This window comes from Dryas octopetala, chromosome 3 (assembly GCF_963921425.1).
Source record: "Dryas octopetala chromosome 3, drDryOcto1.1, whole genome shotgun sequence".
Classification (NCBI taxonomy): Eukaryota; Viridiplantae; Streptophyta; class Magnoliopsida; order Rosales; family Rosaceae; genus Dryas; species Dryas octopetala.
The window spans coordinates 11,803,492-11,828,627 of NC_141368.1; the positions used below are offsets into that span (position 1 = coordinate 11,803,492).

Consider the following 25,136-nt stretch of genomic DNA (forward strand, 5'->3'; position numbering starts at 1 on the left):
ATATGCAATAATTGTGACATATTTTCATCATCTTTAGAAAACTAGCCTGTTTGGATGTGCTTTATAACTGTTGAAAAGTGCTTTTACATAATCAAAAAGAATTTTTATAGCATTTTAAAGAAATAAATGAAACTATTTTTTGGGTTAAAAAGTACTTTCTAGGTGTATTATGGAGAAGTAGGTATAATTTTATTTTTTTTATCAACAATTGTTATTTATGAAATTTAAATTGAAGACCTTCTTGCACAAAGAGGGACTAGGTATTATCTAATGAACCAAATGATCATTGGTAAATAAATATGTGTTATGAAAAACTTTTTATGCATTTACGTGTGAAAAACTTACGTTTTTAACAGAAAAAACTTATGTGCTCTAACTATTATGCTCCAAAAGCTTTAACTATTAGAAAATAAACCAATAATGTATATTAACTCACACTCACTAACTGACAACCCTATCATTCTCTCTCCCTTGTCTGGGTCTATAAAGAGAATTAAAGGATGGTCGACTGGTGAGAGGAGGAATGCAGGTAGGATGAGAGAAGGGTTTGGATTTTATTTTTTTATCTAAAGAGGGTTAAACAATGAGCACAAAGTTGAAGAAGTTTGCATGAGATATACCGAGCAATTGGGAGGTAAAACAATATTTGGCTCTATCCCCTAAAGCATGAGCTCCTCCAACCCCTCTCACAGAAGCATAAACTTTTTTAGTATTTTCATTTAATTTATGAATTAATTTTATTATTTATTTTAAATAAAAAGATTAAAAAGTACATGTTTTTGTAAAAGGGAGTTAGAAGAACTCCTCCTTTAGAGGATGAGCCAAGTATTGTTCTGGGAGGTATGATTAATCGCACTGTTATCCTATTTGCCAATTGGCTAGTGGGTATCGGAAAAAAAGTTATGTATTATACTATGTGTTATTCCTAGTGTGGTACGACCAACCAATCATACAATATCACTAATTGAAATTGAAAATAAGTTTTTCTAATCAATACATATCATGTGTTGTTACCACAAAACACATATTCAATTTTACCACTTTATTGTAAAGAAGAAATTACAAATTTGGTCAACTTATTTAACCTAATTCAATTTTGGTTCATAATCTTTTTTAAGTTTAATTTTGGTCCATTTATTTTATATCTAGTTCAATTTGGTCTACAATTTTTTTTAAGTTATGATTTTAAATCATTTTTATTGTGTTTTCTTCAATTATAATTGAAGTATAAGTTATATTTCATAATTTCTTAGTCATAGGAACCAATTGGGAGTATTATAATAAAAGAGATTTGGAATTTGGTGAAGTTTAAAAAATCTGAAAATTTTTTAGAAAAAATTGGTAGTTTCGGGTACCCTACTTTGGGGCTAATTATCTTGAATTTTAGAACTCCGATTTGAATAATCTTTATATGGTTGTAAATAGGAGATGCATAACTTTAAAACAAGTATATGTTTGTTAAATTTGGCTGAGATTTGATAGGGTAAAAGGTGGAACAAATTTGAGATAACAAATTTGGACCTTTATTGAACAAGTGAAATAATTAGTGGACTAAAACTGAACTTAAAAAATATCATAGATCAAAATTGAATTAGCTATAAAATAAGTAGACCAAATCTGTAATTATCTCTTATTATAAAATATAAAAAAATAACTTCAATTGAATGATGAGACCTCCCACGTTAGTATGCTAATGTGATTACCATCGCCCATAAAAGTTTATTATTGGGTAACTAATGAAAGTTTCAACTTTATTACACAAAATAATCATGTTCAATCTTTATCGGTAGTTACATAGAGGTGGTGTTAATGTTGGTTTTGATGTGGAATTATGACACGACAGTAGTCAATCGTTATGGAGCTCATACTACACATGACCTTTTTGAGACAATCAAAGTCCCTCCTTCAATTTCAAAATAAAAGTTTGCTTTATACACATTTCCGAGTGAAAGCTAGGAAATGGCCATTGAGTCATATAGGCTCTTGCTTGAGTTATCAGCTTTTACATAGGGAAATTCTAAACATACCCAAAATTTTTTATATTTTACCCAACTTCTTAATTTACCCGATCATTATTTTTTTAAAATTAATATTTTCTCATTTTACCTAATTCAAATTACTTTCATACCCTTATTAATAATACTCAACCCACTCTTTTATATATTTTTTTCGTACCCAACTTATTCACATGCCCAACCTATCCAACCAACACATTCCCACTGAACATCCAAGCTTCACCCACCGCTCCCGCTGACCCCGCAAGACGACCCACCTTCACCGCTACGCCAATAAATCTCACCTGCAACATTCCACCCGAAACAGCCCACCATCTTCTTCCATGAACACAAAAAAATTAATTTTTGTCCTCATGAATGAATCTGGATTCGCGCTTCATTCGATGGACCAGAACCGAATATTTGTATTATGTTTGGCAGGCACTTGCCGAACATTTGCATTATATTCAGCAGTGCCCACCGAATAATAATAGTATATTCGGCAGGTGCCCACCGAACGTGGATTGTGTGATAATTTTAGACATTTATGCACTATTCGATGGGCACATGTTGAACATCCTATCATTATTCGGTGGGCACCTGCCGAATATAATGCAAATGTTCGGCCCTGGTCCACCGAATGAAGCACGAACCCAAATTCATTCATGGCGTTCAGAACACGAAAAAATTTGCACACAACTCTCGTTTGAAGGCTCTCAAACAACGATTAGATTCTCCATTCGTCAAAACAACCTTAATTGGATGATATGGAGACACAAATTAGTTTAGGGTTTAGATTTTAGTTATAAGAGTAAGGTTGAAGGTAAGTTTGGGAGGGAGGTTGATGATATGAGATGTTGGGTATGGAGAGAAAATTGAGGGTTTTTGTTTAAATATCATTTATCCTTAATAGTCATTTTATAGTGGGACAAAATAGTCCATTCATGTGCAAAATATATGTTGGGTTAAAAAAGAAAATAATTGGGTAGAATTTCCCTTTTACATATAGTACCAAATAGTGTAAAAGCTGATTAACTAAAAATATTAAAATACATGAAGACATTGCATGCATAGAAATTTGGGAACAAGTAATCAAGAAAAAGAAAAGGAATATATTGACATGAATTTCCTACTCGTTCAATTTTCTCTACACGTGAATTAAAAAAGCCTTGATATTTGATATATATATAATATAATATAACTGATAACTTATGTAAATTAACATCGTATGCTGGTAAATAGAATATACACCATTTGGACTGTACTTTCTAATCCTCTTCCCCCATATTTTTCTCTTCTGAAACAATGATATTCCTTTACCATAAATGAATGACTACAAGATAGACAAAACTCAAAATCCAGGCAAAATTGAGAGGTCTGCTATTCCTCTTGGAAGGTCAGCAATTTTCTTCAGCATAGCAAGTCTGTTCTTTCGAATTCTTTCTTCTTCCTGTGCATAAGCAAAAGCAAAATTGGTCTTTTCTTTTTCCTTTCTAAACTCCATTGAGGATAAATGAACTAGGACTTGATTATTTAACATCAAAATATAGCTTCACATGATGTGGCAGCTCTAAGGAGTCTAAACTCTAACCCATGCAGAAGTGCTTCACAATTCAAGACTTGTTCATTGCTCTAAGCAGGGGCCCTTTTGTGCATGCATAATTTTGCTAAGTAATTTTCTTTTAGAGTTAATTATATGGACCCCCAGGTTTCACGTAATTACTTATTCAGAAATTACACATACACCCTTTGTGACTGACAGACTTAACATAACTGAATAAAAAGAAGAAAACGCCATAATGGTGTGAAAATGGGTATTTTGCAACTAATGTTTATATAATATAGAAAGAAAAACAATGCAGCTGACCATTGCACCCAAACTAGTTTTGAAACAGGAACAGGTTGAGCTGGGTAAGTATTAAAAGAAAAGTTCAGGGTTTAAGTCGAAAACGAGCTAAATCTAAAAAGCTGTTTGTATAATTCTTCTTTCTTTTAACTACAAGAGCATACAATTAAACAAAAGTTCCAAGGTATAGCTATGACGATAAAGATGATACAAGCAAATGGTAAAGGAAGCATACCACCATTACAAACACATGATTAAAGAAATCCTCAAGTGGTTGCAGTAGCTGTGATGATATTTCAACAAACTCATCAACCTCAATACCTAGTCATCACAGAAAAATAATTCAAGGTTACTTAATACGCTACCAAAGTTAAATTCAACTCTATAACAGAATGGAAATCAAAAGGAAAAAGATAAAAGTACCATGACGCATTTTGTTTCTAACAGACAAGAAAGAACTCCATAAAGCTTTCTCTTCATTTGTCTCAAAGGTTGCCTCGTCCACCTAGTAGGTTTATTTTCATGCATTCCAAGGAGATAAGCCAGGATTAAATTCACATTAGTACATAAATGTGCAATTGTATTGGTTCTGATAATATTGAAAGATTGGACCTCACAAAGGCATCATAATAATGAGATAAAGGATGAATGCAAGATCAACCACTTCCAAGTGAATGCACTAACTGATGACATAAATTTTCCATAAACTCTCTTAGGTCGTTATTATTTCATAACCAATGTGAAAATGAACACAGGAAAATTAAAGAAAGAAATCATAGACTTCACGGAAATCTTAATAGCCTGCAACAATGCAATTTCAGGTTCAAAGACAGATTTTATCTTCATTAAAGAGATAAAGAGTACCTCAATATGAGGGTCCACATCCTTTCCTCGGACAATTCTCGCAGGACGAGAATATGCTTCAACAATCTTTGGGAAAAGCTCACCTTTTGATAAGGCTTCCATCTACAATTAATCATTAGACACCATAAAAATATAATCCAAGAAGGTATTTAGTTGAGAAAAAAAACAAGGGAGTGAAAAGAAAGAACGTCTTTAGTTCTTTTTATTGATCAAGCTTGGCAGAGGAAAGATTCGAACTTGTAAATGAAGCGACTTACTTTACATGCAGTCCTAGCTGCCAGACAAGGCAAGTTTGCACGCTCTGCAAGGACAGAACGAACCACTTCTGAACTTATTCCCTTATCAACCTGTAAGCATAATATAACCAATGTGTACAAAATTAAAGAAGGTTGAGAAAATGCTTCAACAACATTTGGGAAAAGCTTGCCTTTTGATAAGGCTTCCATCTACAGTCAATCATTACACACCATAAAAATTTGACATCGTCCAAGAAGGTAAAAGAGTTGAAAAAAAAAAAAAAAAAAAAAAAAACAGGGATTAGAAAAGTGAAAAAGGAAGAACATCCTTTTTTTTTATTTGTATTATCTAGCAATATCGTGCGCATCTCAATATATAAATGCCTGGGTCTCTCCACTCATCCCCAATTGGTTTTGGGTCAAAGTAGGTGTACCATACAGGTATCCAAACAATGGCACTAAGGGGTAGTGATAACATAGTTTAACTCACTTGGGTAACTTTGGGATGCGTGCAGTGTATAAACAGATGGGCACCATTCCTTGCAAGTCAGTTTTCCAAAGAGTTCTATGCGTGGGTTTAACACACTAAATTGGATGGAAATGCAAAATCCTATCAGCAAGTTATCCATTAAATCTCAAAGGCTAAGGGCAATCAACCTTTGTAGTTCTGTGTTCATAGTGGTTTATCTGGCACTATTTTAGTAAATCCCTTTCAGTATAGAATACCCAGAAAATGAAAATAAATAAAATATATCCATAAGAAAAAAAGAGTAGGAAACACAACAAGATTAGTCAATCGATAAATTCTATTATGCGAAAGTTATACATACCAGATATTGCTCTAATCTCCGAGTAACGAATTGATGTGCCTAAGTACAGAGACAAAATAAAAATATGCAAGCATCATCATTTGATTCCCACAAGGACATAAATAAGATAGCAAGTTAAGAGGCAAACATATTTAGAAACTAAGAAAAAAATTCTGTTCATACATCATTTACAGTACTGGCTTCTACTTTAATGTCTTGGACGTCTGCAGCAAGTTCCAAAGCTTTTTGTAAGTCCAAATACTTATCTTTCTCCACCAACACCTGGACCTATAGAAAAAAAATATTTAATTTGTTTAAGCTTACTTAGCTGGGCCTCAAAGCATCACAATGATAATAGAACTTACAAGACCATAAGAGATTCGTCGCAGGCCAAATGGATCATTAGTAGAACTGGGCTGACAACCAGCAGCAAATAAGCCAATAAGGCTATCTAATCTGCATTAGACATATCATATTACAAATTTGCAAGTGGAGTTCGAGTTTAAAAGAGAGAGCATGCAATCAAGCAACTTAACCTGAAAGGATACAGTGGGATAAATCCATACCCTATGCAAAATAAAAGTTTCAAAACATAAATGAGCGAGGTCAAACCAAAGTGATCAGAACTTGCTTGAGGTTTTTGTTTTGAGAATTTTCTTTTGGAATCAGCTATCTATTTAGGTTGTTGGTAGGATTAGAAAGTGTCTCACCCCTTCCATATTTCTTCTTCAGGTATTACACCATTAACACCAGAAGGAAATAGCTTTATGAAAATGATGCTGAATATCATACACTAATGTTAACTGTCTCCACATTTAATCACCGTCCAGTAGAAACAAATAATCCATACACTATACACCTCCTTCCTACTACAAATTTGTGTGTGTAGACTGTTTGACAAACCATGATGCTTCAATGCAAAAGAAAATGAACCTATTACATCAGTATCACCTGTCAGCAATGGACAGAACTATGCCTGCATCAGTTTTGGGAAGCATATCTCCAGAAAATCTAGGAAGTGTGATCTCAAACAAAGCCTCCGCAACCTGCAAAACACCAACAAAAAGGGAGAAAAAAATGAGCATGCTTAGTTTGAGGAAGAACTACAGTGTGTTTACTATCATGCAAACCCAGAAACAAAAATAACTAGCACAAAGATAAAATAACCTGCTCTGAATGGCCATCTCTAAGAGCATAGTGACGAGCCATTACACCTGAAAGGGCCGTAAATTCTGTGACCACTGCTGTAGCAAGATCTGACATAGCAAGTGATGCAGCATGCTGAACAATTTCATTTATATTCTCATCCATTCCAAGGACCAACTGTAGTTCGCTAACCATATTCTGAACACGCAGCATCTTGTCCAGCATTGTTCCTAACTTCTCCTAATTTGTTTCACAGTCAAAATAAAAGAGTGACCAGAGATTCAACAAATATCAATTACCAGGAATCTTTTATTAAATTGGTTATTTCTTCTATATTGCGCTAACAGTACATTGGGGTAATTATTGTCCAAATACTAATATGAAAAGGTAAAGTAATCTCTTTCTAAAGAATATAAAACAAAATGACTTACATGGAAAAGAATCCCTTTCAGTTGACTTCTAAATTCTGAAAACCTTTTCCGTGTATCAATTTCATAGAAGAATTTCGCATCTTCATAGCGAGCTCTGCATAGATATTAGATTGTGAAATGCTCAATCCACTGTTCAACCTTAATAAAAGAATCAGAGAACTTGAATCAAAGAACAGAATCTGCCAGCATATAATTCAGAGGGCTTCCAATCATGCAAAATTGTTGGAGAACAGGACTATTCAGATCTCCCCTCCTGCAGTATTGATTCTAGGTAATGGGGGCCCTTAGGCCTTAGTGTAGCCCCCAGGTTTTGTGTCAAGTTTCACCCGTCAGCTCATTAACTTTTCTTATAAGCTTGAAATTCCAAACGGCCCATTATATGAAAAGTGTATTGGAAGCATAATAGCCATTACCATAATAGGGTTACTATCCTATAAGATTTTTCTTTGGTTATAGCTTATCATTTTCAACCAAAAATAAATAAAGGAAAAAATTCGAAAGGAGAACAGTGTGACACATGTGCACAAGAAATATATCAAATCTACTTTAAACTCCCCCAACCCCTACCCAACCACCCAAAAAAAAAAAATTCCAGTAGATCATGACTTTTCCCGTGCACAAGAAATATACATAGAAAAGAGATACACATGCTTACCTCAGTACAGCTTCATTTCCTTTTTTGACCACCTTCTCATCAATTGCTCCATTTGCCACCTAAAAGTAAACCCCCATGTCATCAAAAAAAAAAATATGAACATATTAACTGTCACTATGAAGCAACAAATTAGGTCAAAACTCATATGACTGCAAAGCATGACTTACAGCAATGAAGTATGGCAACAACATTCCATTTTCATCCTTCACAGCAATATACTTCTGATGCTTCTGCATAACCTGCATGGACCACTCATAACAGTTAAAAAAAAAACAAATAAATTTACAAAAATGACAGTATAATCTTACATCATCCTAGATATTTGTTGAATCTTACAACATAATACTGTAAGGCAAAAAGACTGTACCTAAAATAGTCCACAAAGTTTGAAAAGCTTACCATAGTCAGAAGATCACTAGGAAGCTCTAAGAAAGACCTTTTAAACTCTCCAAGGACTGGAACAGGTGCCTCAACAAGATTTACAACCTATAATATTATGTTGGCAGATATTTAGAAAAAAAATGTTTTATCTATAACCAGAGACAACAGTTTACCAACCTCACTAAGTAAGCCCTCCGGAATAAACACTTTTCCATTGACACTTCTGGCTAATGCATTAGAGCACTCCAATACTGTTTTCTTACGTTCCTGCAAGTAGAGTACTTGATTGAGTAATTAAGCTGCCAATAATAATACTGTCTAATCATTCAAGTGAGAGAGAGAGAGAGAGAGAACTATTCTAGAGAATTAAAAAAGGTACCAAATTACTTTATTATACCTCAATTTCAATACTGATCCCAGCATTCCTCATCACACCAGCATAAGATTCTGCCCTTTCAACCTGTGACAGTTTCTGGAGCTATCATTCTCATAGACATAGAGAGTAATGAGTCAAACAAAGTAACACAAGAGCATTTACAAGTCCAGTGGACAGTTTCTGGAGCCTTGATTACATATACTCAAGCATCCTAGACATAGAGAATAATGAGCAAAACACAGAAACACAAAACCAATTAAAAGTCCAGAAGGTAGAATTTCAAATTTAAATGGGTATTACTACAACACCACATTTCCCTGAAAAGCAATACCAAGAACAATATTCAATGCTGAGACACAATCAACGTACAAGGAGTATAAAGAAAAATATCACTAGAAAACTGAACAGGAAAAGGAATTGACTGTTGACAGCCACTTATTTGAAAAATTTAAAATAAGAGCCTATGATTGAAAAGGTTTAGCTAAAGTCAATCTTCAAACATACCGCATTCTATGGGGAACAAAACTCCATGAAACCTAGTAAAGAGCATGACAGTGGATCACCTATTAATCGCACACAGGAAAGTTGAAAAAACAAAAGTAAAAAAAAGAAAAAGGAAAAAAGAGAGATGCATGTAATTAAACCTATACAATAAATTTTTCGGCTTTAAAGCATATAAATAACCCTTTATAGTTTACACATCTTTTAAACTGTAGAAGCACTTCAAAGGGCTCCTAGGGTTCCAACTACGTTAAAGATCCAATAGCTTTTAAAACCCTAACAATCAATTGTTTAATAAGTTTTTTTTTTTAATAGGTAAACTGTTTAATAATGTTTTGAAGAGGCCTTGGGGGTCTTCCAAGAACCACAGAGAGAGTGGAAAAAGGAAAAAGAAAGGGACTATCCTGAAGGAAAAGAGAAACCAAGAAATAATGAAAAATCTACCACTATGTGCTTTTCATATGCATCCAAAAGTTAGCCTTTTGATGAAAATGTGCCATTCATAACACATGAATTCAACTTTGTTCCCTCTCACAAGGATATTAAGACTACAGAAATTCGAGCTTATAAACTATACTGAGATAAAAAAAAAAAAAAAAAAAAAAAAAAAAGGTGTTAGATCAACCATTTTAAAGGTGGAGGGAGGATTGTTTTCAAGATTTATACGTAGGTATCATACTCTGTAAATCAGACAACAATCAACTCCAAGAATAGAGTTGAGGATGATGATTATGGAAATTGACATGATAGATACTGTTAGTTCACCACATACCATGACAGTAGCTGAAGGAGTGTTACGAAGCCCATAAGACAGGTTACCACTGCACCAGAAAAAAAAAAAAAAATCAAACAAACAAACAAACAAATAATTGAAGTACAATGTTATATAAAGAAGAAGAAAAATTGCAAAGGTACGATCATGCAAAATGCAGATCTGGGAATTATATTATAAGTAAATTGCATAAACTGAAAACATAAGAAAACGACTAACAAGACACTGATTTACATCAAACAGGACTTATCGAATTAGAATAAATAAGAGATGCTGACAAAAACTTGGTAAGATATACATATATTAATATACACCATGGATATTTTCATCACCTGGTGGATGTGCATATAGCCATATACTAATACACAACACTGATATTTCCATCACTACCATATGGACCTTAAGGTTTTTAGATACATTATGCATATAAGGAATTGACTGAAGATATTACATGCCTCTTCCAAAACAACCTTATAAACATCAAATCTTGACGCTTGAAAATACACTCATCTACTGGACAAAAAAAAAGAAAGAAAGAAAGAAACTATACTCATCTGGAAAACATATTATTAGCTAGCGAGAATATCAATTAGAAACATAATCTGGACCCAAAAATCCTCAGCTGATGAGACCTCACATTGTAGTGAAGTGTTATAGCACAGCACATAGAATTGTTTCATCATTGTGAAAAATGACATGCAGCAATATTTAACTTGCATTCGGGACCTAACTTGACAATTTTACGACCCAATTAAAGCTTGAGTATGGTGTTCTGTGTCATATCTAAACTTTTAAGGGATGACTTCCATCAGACAGCCATGTCCATAAAAGTTAAATGCTTCACCCTAAGGCTTTGACATTACCTCAAAACTTCAGCAAAAGTAAAGGGCACAACTACATCTCCATGGAGTGCCAAAATCCAACGAATTGGTCTGCTAAACATAACCTAGATAATAATAAGCACACATACAACACATCAGCTAAATGAGAATGTTACCGTATAGAACTAAATTCAGATATGTTCATAATATAAGTCTTACAAGTGATCCACACGTATTAGCTTGATCCTCTTATATAAATGGTGATATTAAAAATGAAAGATAAAAAAGAAAAGAAGAAAAACAATGATGAGATAAAGTGTATGAGAAGTGTGATTGTTTTGGCTAGTGGGTAGTTAAGTGGGATAAATGAGTAGTTTTATATTTTCTGAAATGATATAAAAATACATAATTGTCCTGATATAATTAAGTTTCCTTATGCTGAGAGGGGATCTTTTTGTAAAAGGAGAACGTGCAGACAGAGAAGCTCCTTCCTATAATAATATAGATAAATAAATGAAAACAAAAAGATAAGGACAACTTTTCATGCACTACAATATATAAGTCTACATTAATACAGATGGCAAAGGAGCAGGGTGCCCAGGGATAGTTTTCCATCTCATTTATGACCCACTAAAGTGTCCACATAAATTGAGCATAAAATTCAAATTTAGCATACCTGAGAGTTCCAACGCATTGACTTTGGAAATGATATTTTAGAAATTGCATTGGGCAAATCCTCACACAAAACCTAACCAAAAGAAAATAGAAAATATTAATGTAGGAGCTGTGTAGAAAATTTTCATACGTAACATTGTTACATTAATTAAGGATTTATAATCTGTATCTGAAAAGGGCATGCCATCCAACACTAATTCAGGAGCCAAAGTAACTAGCCATTAAGTCCATAGAAACTTGAGAAACCACAGAGCAAATTTTCAGCTCATTAATTTTTCCACTTTTTGGGTTCAAGATTACATACAGAAGCAAGTACACTCAGTCATTCGTAATCTACATTTTTATTCATAAACATATCATGGTGTTTCATGTACACAATCGTAAAAGCAATTATCATCAAGCTCTAAGAGACTTAAAAAGTCATCGAGCCGGTCTTTAGCTCAAATCATACATACTAACACACAGCATACAGGAGAAACATGTGCAATACTTTAGCATGATTTTTTTTTTATTTTTTTTTTTCAGAAGAAACAAATTTTAATCTCAAAAAAAGTAAAATAGCTGTGGACAAGGGATCTACATCAGAACTACAAAACAATTCTACTGTCAAAGTTATAACACAACCCAGACCAAAGCTAAAAAAATGTAACTATCCAGTTGCAGCCTTCCAATCTAAAAGGATAGAAGAGAAGGATAAGTCTTTAAATTTTATTGAAACAGATCCCAACAACAAAGTCCAAAACCTTATTCTATCCCAAAGCTCCACCACCCCTGTCCCTTTGTGATCTTTGAAGATCCTCCTATTCTTCTCCATCCAAATGGACCCAGAACAGCCAAAAGAATGCACCCCAGAGGACTTTAGCCTTCTTCCTTCTCCAAACACCACATGTTTTTCGCTTAACAAAGTGTAGCACCCTTCTGAGATCACCCAGCTCACCCCAAAGTAAGTACTCTACATAATAAAATACAGCAACTATCACATTCGATATGAATAATAAAGATGTTCTCCTACTCTTGAGGTTTTTTTTCTTTGTTGTCATATGCTAATAGCTTACATAATCGAGTTACCAATGATATAGCCAACCATGAACCAAACTAGGTAATAAATTTCAAAAAGTCAGCACACATTGAGCTCTAACTTCAATAAGCACACTGAGCACAGTAACACAAGCATCTTTAAGGATATCATCTTCTACTCAAGTATAAATTCACAATGAAATTGAAAAAAAAGAAAAGAATTGAAATCTGAAAGTTGAGTTCAGCAATACTGCTAGTAAACAGGAAAAGAAAAGTTTAACCTCCAAAGCAAGTCGGGCGGACTCTATTACACGAGCATAGACATATTCTGTTTTACCTGCAAAGTGGAAACCAAGCACCTAATGAAGTGTGGAAATCTAGAACAAACTACTAAGTAGCAGCAAAATGTACATTATGAAATAACAGGTTCAAAACACATGCACTTATGCATGCATCTGCCCAGACTCACCATCAGACTTTCTATATAATGAGTTCAATGGTACAGAGTATCTCCGGCAGAAACCCTCCGCAGCCTGACATGAAATAACAGGTTCAAAAGTAGATGCCTTTACATATCCATTATCATGTAACATTTCATGAAAAAGGAAAATTCTTAGGTTACATTAGCATGCAAAAGCAATGACATCAATAATCATGATAAGACAAAGAGGTATATTCGAGAAAGCCTACAAGCCTTAAAGGAAAAGCCAAAAATAGAGGGGAAATACAGGTATCACCTTTGTAGGATTTCCTTGAACATCAAAAGCTTTTGAAACAGGAGGGCCTCGAACCTCAACCTCATTCTCCAGTTGTTTAGTGCGGAGATTATCAACACAAACCTGGAAGTATGAAAGTAATTATTAAAACATGAAATGAGAACTATAAAAATCATAAGAGTAAGGGCTTTTTTGCACTAATACCACCCAAACTATAGGGGGTGTGCACAAATACCACCCAAATTTTTTTTTACCATTTACCACCCAAATTTCTGTAGGTGTGACAATGTGACACCTACAGTCACACAAATTTATTTGTGCACACCCCCTGTAGTCTGGGTGGTATTTGTGTACACAGATTCTCTAATTTCAACAAACTTAATATCCAAGTTTACTCATAGGCTCGTCACAAAATTTAAAATCTTTCATGTAAGGCTTGCATTATAACAAATTAAAACCCCGTTCTGAAAAAGTAAATCTCCCCTCTTACTTTTTTCCTCTTGTAGTCTTTCATAATTTAGAAACTTATTTACGAATAGGACCAATCCTAGAGAGTACAAGATTAACAATAAAAAGAAAGAGAAGCAAGATAGAAACTACAAGGCAGCAATTAAAGCTTTAATTAGCTCAAAGTTTCAAAAGATAAAGAAAGAAAGAGAACCAGATAGAATAGATATCCAAGCATAAAATTGTGGAAGTATCTCAAAAAAGAGAAGCTTGAATTATGCGATTGGAAAATCAACATAAACAAAAAGATAAACTATTGACCAAAAATAACAAAAAGATAAACTGAAAAAACCTGCTAAAGCTATCTTATCTGAAAACTCAAAATGAAAAAAGGAAGCAAGGATATAGAAGACAGTTTAAGAGCGAAAACTCAATGAAGGAGTTTAGACTTTTTGACTGAAAATACCTATTTTCTTTCTTGTGAGAGCAGACGCATCCAAAGGGATCAGTTGTAATAAGACAGATTTAAAACTCAATGATCTTGACAAAACCTAAATCAAGGAGTTGAATTCAAATATGAAGATTTACGGAGATAGTAGGCTTTTTTGACTTTAACAATCTTATAGCAATTGATCATTCATAGTTCCTTCACCCTAAGATCATGCAAGCTTAAGACCATTTAGTTATTAATCAACATATGACAGAGTTCCAGATTCAACCAATTATATTGATGCACCCAAAAGAAATAAAAAAGGTCAACCTCAAAATAAAAATGTTTGAGAAGAATTAAGTCTAGAAATTGCCCCAGGACAAAAAAAAAAAGAAAAAAAAAAGTCTAGAAATTGCCAAAGAAAAAAGCAGCAAAATTTATATTATACCACCAGTCTGCGAGGTGTTCCATAAGCTTGCACTTCACCATGGCTCAGTCTTTGCTTTGCTAGTAACTGCACTGTTAAATCTTTCAGCTGCAATGACCAGCTGAGCACAGTCAGAGAAAAACCAAATATGGAAAGCCACATAAACCTTTAAAATGTAAATCAGTTAATAAAGTTACAAATGAGAAAGGATCATTAATATAAGGACCCATCGGGGCTTTTTTGACCTAGTGGAAAAACAAAAGTTGCACACATTCATGCACCAGTAGAGAGAGAGAGAGAGAGAGAGAGAGAGAGAGAGAGAGAGAGAGAGAGAGAGAGAGGTAATAAAAACTGAAACAAATTATTTGATGCCTTAATTGATGATTTATACCTTACAAAGATTTTTTTTTTTTTTTTTTTTTTTTTATATAAGAAAAGGTTTACAAAAGAGATAAACTACATCTTTGGGCTGCAACAACCACCAGAGCATATGTGAAGTGAGAATGACTCATTGAATATATGGAAAAGGCACAATTTTAAAATGGTAAATAAACTCAACTCCTCAATTCCAACCAACTTTTCCAACCAGGAGTATATAAAATGACCCGCAGAATTTAAATAGAAAGAAATGCATGTAAAAGAATGAAATTGCTTCATATGAAAATAAAATGTACTTGCTGGCTTGCATCAACTACATCTTGAGGTGGCATCTCTTCAGTACCAATTTCAAGGACAAATAACCTTGAATCATCATGCACCTGGGAGATAAGTCAAGAAGCACAAAAAACACACTAAATAATAAGAAATGTTTTATGTGAACATATGTATAACTAATTCATCTGGACCAAAATATTTGAGATGGTGAAAACACAACAATTTCCAGAAACTTCATTTCAACCAAATTTCTAGAAGATAAGGATATTATCAAATACAATGACCAACAAAGGAGAGAAAAACATTCGCTAGATATTTGGCACCAAGTTATAGAGAGGATGAAACTACAATACTTCCAGGATAAAAGTTTTGAACTGAAAATGCCAAAAAAAAAAATTACGACACTCTATCTTTATTCATGTGGTGCACACGCAGACAAATGTATACATAGAGTTGATACATACATGTGTTTGTGCACATAAATATATGCCAAGCTCATATGTGCATTCATATATAATCTATGATGTCTTATGGGATATGGAGAGACGGTGGATTTTTTATGGGATAGGGTACATTTTTGGGCATCTTTATGGGCCTCAGTTTCTAATGAGTTTAGAGACTGCCCTTTCTTTCTGTTGAATATGAACTGAGGCACAGCAATTTCTTAGGCTCCTCTGCTGTTTTTGGCCTGGTTGTGTTGCTGCTTGGGTTGTGTGTTTGCTATGATTTTTCTGTTCTGGGTTTCTTTTTGGAGGGTTCCTGTTGCTTCCTCTACTTGTTTCATTTTGGTTGAGCTCCCTTTAGGTGGATGGTGGACCTCTAGTGCCCTGTGTTTGTACTGTTTGCTCTTCTTTTAGTTCCCTACTAAAAAAAAAAAAAATCTACGATGTCTTCTTTTTTGTCAAGTATAATCTATGACGTTTCTTTTGTTAGAATTGTTATATGACAGGTCAATAATCAAAAGTTCTTGGTGTACTGAAGATGACACCACATCCACATGACCCGACAGTTAATCACTAAAAGGATGGCATAAACAATAATTACCAAATATCAATCCAAAAAAGGTGGTGCTAAATAAGTCATTCTTGGACAAGTAGTTGTAGGAACCACTAAAGATGCAATATAAGAAAGAAACCTTGACAGATGCAGGACTAGCTTAATGGCTTTACAAAAACCAAAGAAAAAAAAAAAAAAAAAAAAAAAGAGGATTTACAAAACTATTATATTTATACTGCAGCTAATGTAAATAATAATAATAAAGTTTTCTGTACACAAAAACTAACCTTTTCAACCGCTGCCTTCACAAGCTCTTTAGGACACGCAAGATTAACTGTCTCAGAAACAACACCCAATGGATATCCAAGGGACTCCCTGGTCTTTAACCAAAGTTGTGCACACTGACGAGCTAAACTGATAAAAAATATTAAAACAAAAAAAAAAAAAAAAAAAGGAGAGAGAGAGAGAGATGTATTAAGCATAGACACAAAAGTGGAGAGCACAAATCATAGAGAACTGGTGTGCCAAGGGCTTTATTCTTATTCCAGCATTGACAAAAAACAAATGCTTACCATTCCATAACACATCACAGGGTTCGATAATTAGATTAATATCTTTCTGCTGTGGCATCAATTTGATCCCTTAAGAGTTTATTCCTAAAGTAATGTTTGTGATGACAATATTCGCCCCCCTAGAGTCCTAGGATATCATGTATCAAACTCATACATTTCTTCCTTAGCAGGTTCACCCACATTAGTCATTAATATATAAGACTTAGGTTTAATCATCAAGAATCCAAGAGAAACGCCCACCTAAAAAGGGTTTATTCTTGAACTATGATAAGCCATCAAGGCAGCAAAAATAATCATAAATAACATATTAATTACACTGCTTATGGAAAGCATTGAGAAACAAACATAATAAAACATGATGTGTAAATTCAAGGAAAGATTTAAACTGTTCTTCTAAAAGAAGATAAAACAAGTAGCGAGACCCAACAGGCAAAACTGCCACTGCAGCGTCAGCATCAAAATTATAGAAAACCGAAAGGCTAAGCTTTTGCCTTGAAGTCCACCTTGGATTGATAGAAAAAGGTAATTACAATAACAATGCTTTGTACTCATTCTACCAAATTTCACTAGCAGTCTATATCTTTTCCATAAATCTTCAACACAATTGAAAAAATAACTAAGTTCAACAAAGCAGGTTGTAGGGTGTGTGATCATAGATAATTATAGGCACAGACATGGAAACTACAAAGAGAAATGCACCAAGAATGACAGATTATTGAATGAAGAGAAAATGGCTTCTAATTTTTTTCCCCCCCTAAATTTACTCCCTAATACTATTTCGAAGCACAAACAAATTTCCAGCATTGATTTTGATAGTAAACTGACATTGACTACACAATGTGTGCCCCAAGTTTTCAAGGGAATTTCTTTGCCACACATCAGGAAAGAAGCCTTACCTACGCATCCGACCAAAGTAGCGAGCACGCTCTGTTACCCCAACAAAGCCTCTAGAGTCTAAGACATTAAAAGCATGTGATGTTTTCAGAAGCTGATCATACCTAGCAAGTAATCAGGGAATTGTTAAAGAAATATGGACAAAAAAACTGGTACTTACAATTAACAAACATAAGATAAATACAGTGTAACATACGCAGGTATTGCTAGGCCTGAAGCAAGCAAGGAACGAGCCTCCTCCTCAGAAAGATCAAAGTGTTTCTGAACATGATGCACACCAGCATGCTCTAGATAATATGCACTCATTTCCTTCCTGAACAGAAGTATATGATAATTATTTTGTATTCGCCATTATTAGAAAGTATAAGTATAACGCATGTTCAATCTTGAGAACACTGCAGAGATAATTTGAAAATCCAAAGTTCCACCGAAGGTCAAGATCGTAGGTGGGCTTGTGGCTCACAAGAAGGTGAATACATGTGATTTGATTCAGAGAAGGAGACCAAGTTTCCCTCTGTCTCCCGAATGGTGCATTATGTGCAAGATAAAGGAGGAAAGTGCTGATCATATCTTTGTGCACTGTCCAGTAGCTTTAGGTTTATGGCACAAGCTGTTTAGGGAGGCCGGACTGAGTTGGGTGATTGCAGCAGGGTGTCAATCTCTGTTAAGTGAACAGCATTTCGCATACGGTGGAGGAAAAAGGCTAAGGTGCTTTGGGGCTGTAGTGTTTTGGCTGTAATCTGGGTGGTCTGGATGGAAAGAAATAGGAGGATTTTTGAAGACTTTAGAGGGGCTGGAGTAGAGGAGCTTTGGGAGAGAGTACGGTTTTGGTCCTCTTTGTGGGCTTCCGTTTCAACGGACTTTAAGGATAACACTCTTTCTTCTATATTGCTGGATTGGAGAGCAGCATTCATATATATTCTTTGGACTGACTATTATTACATCTAACACACTCCACTGGAAAAAAAAAAAAAAAAGTATATATTCAACGGAAAAAAGAAAAGTAATCAGTAGTTTAAGTAGTTCATTTACTCATTCTCCAAGAATAGCTCCCCATATGTAATTCCATCAGCATATTGAATTTTTTTAAAATGATCAACTCCCTGCCAAATAGTCGGGAAAACTTAAGTGAACAGAAGAGAAGAAAGAGTAAGAAAATAGCTATCCAAATCTACCTGAAGCAACATGAGGATACGCTCAAGACCATAAGTAATTTCAACAGATACTGGTGACAAGTGAAGACTTCCAGCCTAGAGAGAGAGAGAGAGAGAGAGAGAGAGAGGGGTTAAAGAAAAGAAAAAAAAAAAAAAAAAAAAGCCACTAAAACCATATTCTCCCAAATGAAAAAGTATCATATTTTAATTCAATGTAAAAGAAGAAACCTGCTGAAAGTAGGTGAATTGTGTAATCTCCATCCCATCCATCCAGATTTCCCAACCCAAACCCCAAGCTCCAAGCACCTAAAGGCATTTATGACCAGCATACACATAGCACATCAGCTAGATGATTTATTTCATGCACAAATGTCTTTCTAATACAAGCAGTACAGATATCGGACTCTTTATTCATAACTAAAAGAAATTGCAAGGAAATCTAACCAACAAGTTAAATTGCATCTCACTCAGAGGCTCAAACCATAACTGCAAAAAACTAACATGAAAAGATTGATTTTGCACCAGTTAATGACAGAATATTACCGGACTTTCCCAGTTGTCCTCCACAAATCGTATATCATGTGCACGTACATCAATACCTGTCAAGCATACAAACATCAAATGCTAATGTCAGAAGTTGAATGGTCGAGATGAAACAAGAAACAAATGCTATAATTTTTTATATTCTTTCCCTTTTCCAATAAGAATGATCTGCGAATCTTGTCAATGAACTTTTTCTTTTGTAGGAAAAAAATTTCATTAATGAAAATACAATACAGTGGGCAAGATGGCCACTAAACTAAAGAATTACAGTACAATACATCTTGTCAGTGAATTACACAGCAAACAATAACTTTTTTCCACCATTTTCCTTTTGAAATGGAATACTTAATCCCCATGGCCCAACAAATAGCATCTCATGGCACAAGAGGATCCTCTTCCTTATTTTGATCCATGAAAACTATCAGTTTCAATTCCTTGTTGAATCTATGACTCGAAAAATTCCTTTTTCCTTTTTTGTTATCAAGTATACATATTTCAGTCAAAAATAAGGTAAGTAAACATATACATATTTCAGTCAAAAATAAGGTAAGTAAAAATATGAATTAAAGGTTCTAAGGATGCAAGCCAGGTTAAAAGGAAGTATACAATGAGCACCCCCAAAACAATACATGTGAACTGTGTGTATGCATATTCATGTATATTGCATACCTATACACATCAATGTCATGTTAGACAGTCATAATTACTGGTCTTGATATTATAGTTATAATATCATATGACATGATTAACAGCAAAATATACTACTTTCTGTCATTCACAATCTTGTAGTAATGATTGTAGAGAAGAACATCTCCACATCAAAACCCATAGAAACCTTAGCATCATGGGCTGAGCACTTTCCATCCAACCCAAGAGACTAGCCTATTTGGTGGTGCACCCTACCACCTTTCCCCTTATAAGCCCAGAACCCACCCAATTCAACAAGTGACACCCTTCTCAAGACTGGCTCCACATCTGTTGGGCCCTATCGGACCAGCCTAGCCGCCCACCCTCTAGTGGGGCCTACTATCTTCGTGAACATCCTTCAATGTGAGCGCTTGGCATGGAAATGAGAGGCCCACATAGCGGATAAGAGCCTAGGCTTGCTCTTATATCAGTGTCACAAGCTCAGCGCTTGTCATCCCACCCAAAAGATTAGCAAGTTAGGTGGTGATGCCTGGCCCCCCTAGTAAGCCCAGAACCCAACCAATTCGTATCCAATGTGGGATCGTGGCATTAGGCTCTCAAGCTAGTTTATAATTAACCAAGAACATAGATGGTGTTCATTTATTTTCTGCTCATTTGGAAGAGAGAAAAAAAAAATCAATATCAAATAACATTTTTGACCATTTATCTGGAAAACTTAAGATAAAAATTTATGGTAAGAGATAATAGAGCATGCTTAAAATCAAACACGTGTGCAATGTATGTATATAGATACGTGCGAATATAACAAAGTGATGCATAGACACTATGCAAGGCCATGTTCAATAACTTGAACTTGAACAGACTGACAATACACAAACAACTTCTTACTAGATGTGTATGCATATAAATACATCTACACATAAATGATTTGTTTGAATGGTTCAAAGAAAAAGATGTTTCTTGACTACCTAAAGCTGATAAGCTGCGGATGAAAAGGTCTTGTGAGTTTCCAGGATCAGGCTTCAATATAACCTGTGAGAGATAGAATGACAAGGAAATGTCCATGAGAACTGGTAATAAAAAAGATTTGTACTAAAAGAATAGAACCATATGTCATTTAAAATTGCATAAATTTTTTTGAATAAGAAACAAATTTTATTACTGCAGAAAACTTTACAAAACAAAGTGGACCAGTAGTCCACCATGATGATAAAGCTAAACCATATACAAGAAGACCTACCAACCAAGACAAAGCCAAAACAGAAACAAAATCACGATTTAAAATACAACAGCTCTCCAATAAAGAATTTAAAATTGCATAACTTGATCAACATAAAAATCAAACTTAACCTGAAATTGAGTGTGCTTCTGGAGCCTGTTTGGGTTTTCCCCATAACGACTATCATCTGGTCGGACACTAGGCTCCACATACCTATCACCAAGAAGTCCACATTGGCAGTTACAACAAAGAACATTAAGAGACCAGCTGCTCTATCTATGAGTTAATCATTATGAAAAGTAAAACAAAAGAACTAACAGTAGAATGTTAGAAAAACTGGCAGCATCCTAAATTAGCGAATTGAACTATGTTCTAAAGATTTAGGCACAAGACAAACAATTGTATCCATAATCAAAAATCTGCACGACAAATAAAAACACAAACCATAAATTTCAGGAAACTTTTTTCTTTCTTTTTCTCGATCAGTAAATTACAGAAGCTTAAAAGCAATCAGTGTTTCCAGGAAAAATAGTCTTGAGACGGTCTGTGGACACATATCAATCAAAGCTCAACTCAACACAACTCTTTATCCCGTGCATAGATAAATCCAACTATTCCCACTTACTTTTTTTATTCTCACCTGGTTACTTATGACCTACCAATGTGATATGTTTACATGCATAGTCCAGTCGGAAATGCATGCATGCCCTAGGATTTATATAACTATGAATATTTTTTTTATTTTTTTATTTTTTTTAATAAGACATAACTGTGAATATTTTAACTTGGAAATAAATTACAATTCTCAAGATCCATTGGGCAACTGAAAAGGCACCTATAAACATGAGAAAGTCATATTAAGAAGTAAACAAGTCATTTTCTGGGTAGCACTAGCCAGACTGAATCATCTGCAGTAATTTAGCCATAACTCCCTCTAAAAAAACTCCATATTGAACTGTGTAAAATGCATTAGTAGCCTGACACAGTGGTATGTAGCTTGAACATTAATTCCTTCTAGATCATTGCCAGCCTTATTTAGAAATTACCATAAAATTTGCGGACTTTGATATTCCAAGAACATTTTTTAGGGTTCCAAAATTGATACTCCCATCATACCATACCTTTGAGTGGTTCTGAGGGCATTCGGTGTTATGCTCATTTTTTAAAATTTTTTATTCAGATCTCAGATTAAATGCCTTATTCTTTTAAGCCATATGGTAAACCTGAATTTCTAGGATTTATCGTTTTTTTTTTTTTAAAAAAAGAAGACCTTCTTATGTTTCTTCACCATAAAAGTGCAGAAACCAGAATTCTATATGCCACGCAACTAAGTTCTTCATTAGAAGCAGCACCTATGGGCACAGACAACAAAAAATAGTGTTTTCCATGAAGGGAAATAAATTACAGATGATACCAAAAGGTAAACTTAGAAATAGCAAACTTAAGAAGATATATATAGACCACAACCAGTGATAATCCTCTGCTTTGGGAAAATCAATACATAGTCCACTTAATATGTTACTGTAGTAACTTAAACTTACGCATACTTACGCAACATTCCACGGTTCTGGTCCAAGAACCCTTAAGAATGTCAAAGGATTCATAGTCCCAGCTCCAACCTGATCAATAACCAAAGACGCAGTAAGAATAATATGTAATAGACACCAATTTGGATAAGCAGACAGAAACTAAGATGCTTAATGCCCAAATCTAACAAATAGAATGGCAGAATAAGATTAAAGTATGTTTTGCAGAATCCCCCCCCCCCCCCTCCCCCTCCCAGCAGACCTTTCTTCTTCTCTAATATGTATTTTAAAAAACAATATAATATAGAACGACCCACACAGGAGTGCACGTTGCAAGACATCCAGATTAGAGGCAAACAATTTCAGCACAGAAAAACACATCAACCTCTAAATTTCTCCAACAAAATCGTGGAAACCACTACTAACAAAAAACTAAATTAAAACCACTACTTTTCCTCGTCCAAAAGAAATTATTTTATACACCCTCAAAAAAGGAAGGGAGGACATGATAGATATCTTAAACAGACAAAGAGAGCAACACTTAAAAAGGGAACAGAATTGAACACGGTATAAGTATAAAAGAGTGGACATAAGTAAACTTAAGTGAAAAGGCAAACACTAATCATTACCTCTGTGTTGCTACATTGCATTATGGCACATCCAACTGAAGCCCAATATTCCTATAACACCAAGAATAAGTGCATCAATGGAATGTTAAAATATGGGAAATCGCCTGATACACTAAAAGCTGAGATTACCAAACATAATAATCAAGTAAATAGCCAAGAATGAAGGAGCAGAGGTAGAATACACCCTGTGGTTGATCGAAGGTCCGCCAAAAGGCATTGGGGTTTTAGATCATCAAGAAATCCCAAATATCTAACAATTTTAAGGGGGCACATCCTAACTGCGGAAATAAATAAAAAATTTATCCATTTAATTCATACAATTGCATAAAAATAAGAAACTTTAAGAGCTTTTATTTCTTCTTTTACCAGTGAAAACTCATTGTTCCTAGGGGCTATAAAACATTAGGTAGTCTCCTCCCATCGGAAGCAAAGACAGGATATCCCAGATCCTTAGGAGGACACCAGGAGACTTCACCAACTAAGGTAGCTAGCAACTCTCCTAAAAGCTTACATTGAATATCCCAGATCCTTGCAAGACCAATATAAGCTTATGAAAGTACAAGAAGATTTAAAAGTGGCTGAAGTTATGATTAAAAATGAGATCCCATATTCTCATTTCCAACTAGTCTTGAACTTCCATAAATTCGCTACCCATTGCACAACAAATTGAAATCTCATTCAAACAAAGAAACAAAATGAAGTTATATTCCCACCAAGAGTGGCAAAATTCAAACACAATTGCTTTATCCATTCAAGCCCAAAACACATAAAAACCATATGTACATGGTGAGTCAACTCAAAAGGGTTTCGAGTAAATAGTCCAAAAAGCTGAACTTGCTAAACTGAACGAGCTTCGGCACATATGTGTCGAATGGCAATACAGACTGAAACGAGTTTGGTTGAACAGTGACCTGGAGGCGTTGAATGGCTTGTTGGAAGGTAAGGGCAGAGGCTTTTTTTGGCTCGCTATTTGGGTCCGTAGACGAATGATGTGGGACCGCAGAGGTGCTAATTGCAGACACGGTGGTACTGGTGAAGCGGCGGCGGCAGTAGCCGTGTGGCTTACAGAGCTGGCTAGGATTGAGCTTGCCGGCGCCGAGGAGACAGAGGCGGGAAGAGTTGGGCTTGAGTACGGAGATGACTAGTGGGAGAGCGAGGATGGCCATGGCTGGCTCGGAGTTTGAGGCTTGTAATTAGAGTCTTACCCAGTTGGGTTTATCAGCAACTGGACTGGAAGAACTTTACAGGGGTTTAACATTTTTTTTTTTTTTTGGCATCTTAAGATACCCAATTTGCTTTGCTACCCCTCATTTTTTGTAAATTTCAAAATTAATTTTGTCCCCTAAACCAAAAATATCAACGTCTTCTTTCACATTCCCAAACCCAACCCTAATTTAGTCCAAAAAAAAAAAAAAACCCAACCCTACCTACTAACCTCAACCCACCACCAACGGCCAATCCTCCTCTTGATTCACGGATGGCCGCCACCCCCTTCCTCCCACATTCTCTCTCTCTCAATGTCTTCCTCTTCCTCTTTTTGTCTTTATTTCTCCCTTCAATCATCCGTCATATTTGGTTTAATTTTGTTGTTATTTTCATCATTTTAAAATTTTGTTGTGCTTTTGTAACAATTTATATGAAGTTTGTGTCAAATTATATGTGTTTTACTAAAATTAGTAAATCTGAAAAATCACTTAGTGTTTTGGTAGACTATAGCTAAAAACTTTATAGTATTTGACCTTTTAAGGATAGTTACA

The 25,136-nt window shown here is 34.8% G+C and overlaps 1 protein-coding gene across 2 annotated transcripts; it reads right to left on the reverse strand.

The window, feature by feature from the left end:
- Positions 1–3,173: 3,173 nt before the first annotated feature.
- Positions 3,174–24,574, reverse strand: EDD1 (glycine-tRNA ligase). Of its 2 annotated transcripts, none has more exons than XM_086236160.1 (36): positions 24,291–24,574; positions 23,380–23,430; positions 22,776–22,843; positions 21,356–21,437; positions 20,974–21,037; positions 19,358–19,413; positions 19,043–19,120; positions 18,836–18,910; positions 18,693–18,763; positions 17,857–17,973; positions 17,663–17,764; positions 16,482–16,608; positions 15,219–15,302; positions 14,566–14,652; positions 13,262–13,363; positions 12,994–13,057; positions 12,806–12,861; positions 11,509–11,580; positions 10,875–10,957; positions 10,012–10,060; positions 8,760–8,822; positions 8,540–8,629; positions 8,381–8,467; positions 8,149–8,220; positions 7,982–8,040; positions 7,327–7,420; positions 6,917–7,135; positions 6,701–6,795; positions 6,115–6,205; positions 5,933–6,037; positions 5,771–5,809; positions 4,962–5,051; positions 4,705–4,806; positions 4,264–4,345; positions 4,076–4,161; positions 3,174–3,444 (listed from the first exon to the last, which is right to left on the reverse strand). In XM_086236160.1, exons 1-36 carry the CDS (start codon positions 24,543–24,545, stop codon positions 3,346–3,348), a joined length of 3,216 nt encoding a protein of 1,071 aa, XP_086092286.1. In that variant the 5' UTR covers positions 24,546–24,574; the 3' UTR covers positions 3,174–3,345. The 2 variants fall into 2 exon arrangements, with proteins under 2 accessions (XP_086092286.1, XP_086092288.1); XM_086236162.1 differs by having other exon boundaries at positions 22,766–22,843; positions 24,291–24,309.
- Positions 24,575–25,136: the final 562 nt, after the last annotated feature.

Bases quoted from the DNA above. Each gene is read 5' to 3' on its own strand.
- EDD1 (XM_086236160.1), bottom strand. From the start codon at position 24,545: ATGGCCATCCTCGCTCTCCCACTAGTCATCTCCGTACTCAAGCCCAAC. The intron at 10,061-10,874 runs GTAATGTCAAAG...TTTCTGGTGCAG, and splicing joins ACTTTTGCTGAAGTTTTGAG to TGGTAACCTGTCTTATGGGC. The intron at 4,807-4,961 runs GTAAGTCGCTTC...GATTAATTGTAG, and splicing joins CAGCTAGGACTGCATGTAAA to ATGGAAGCCTTATCAAAAGG.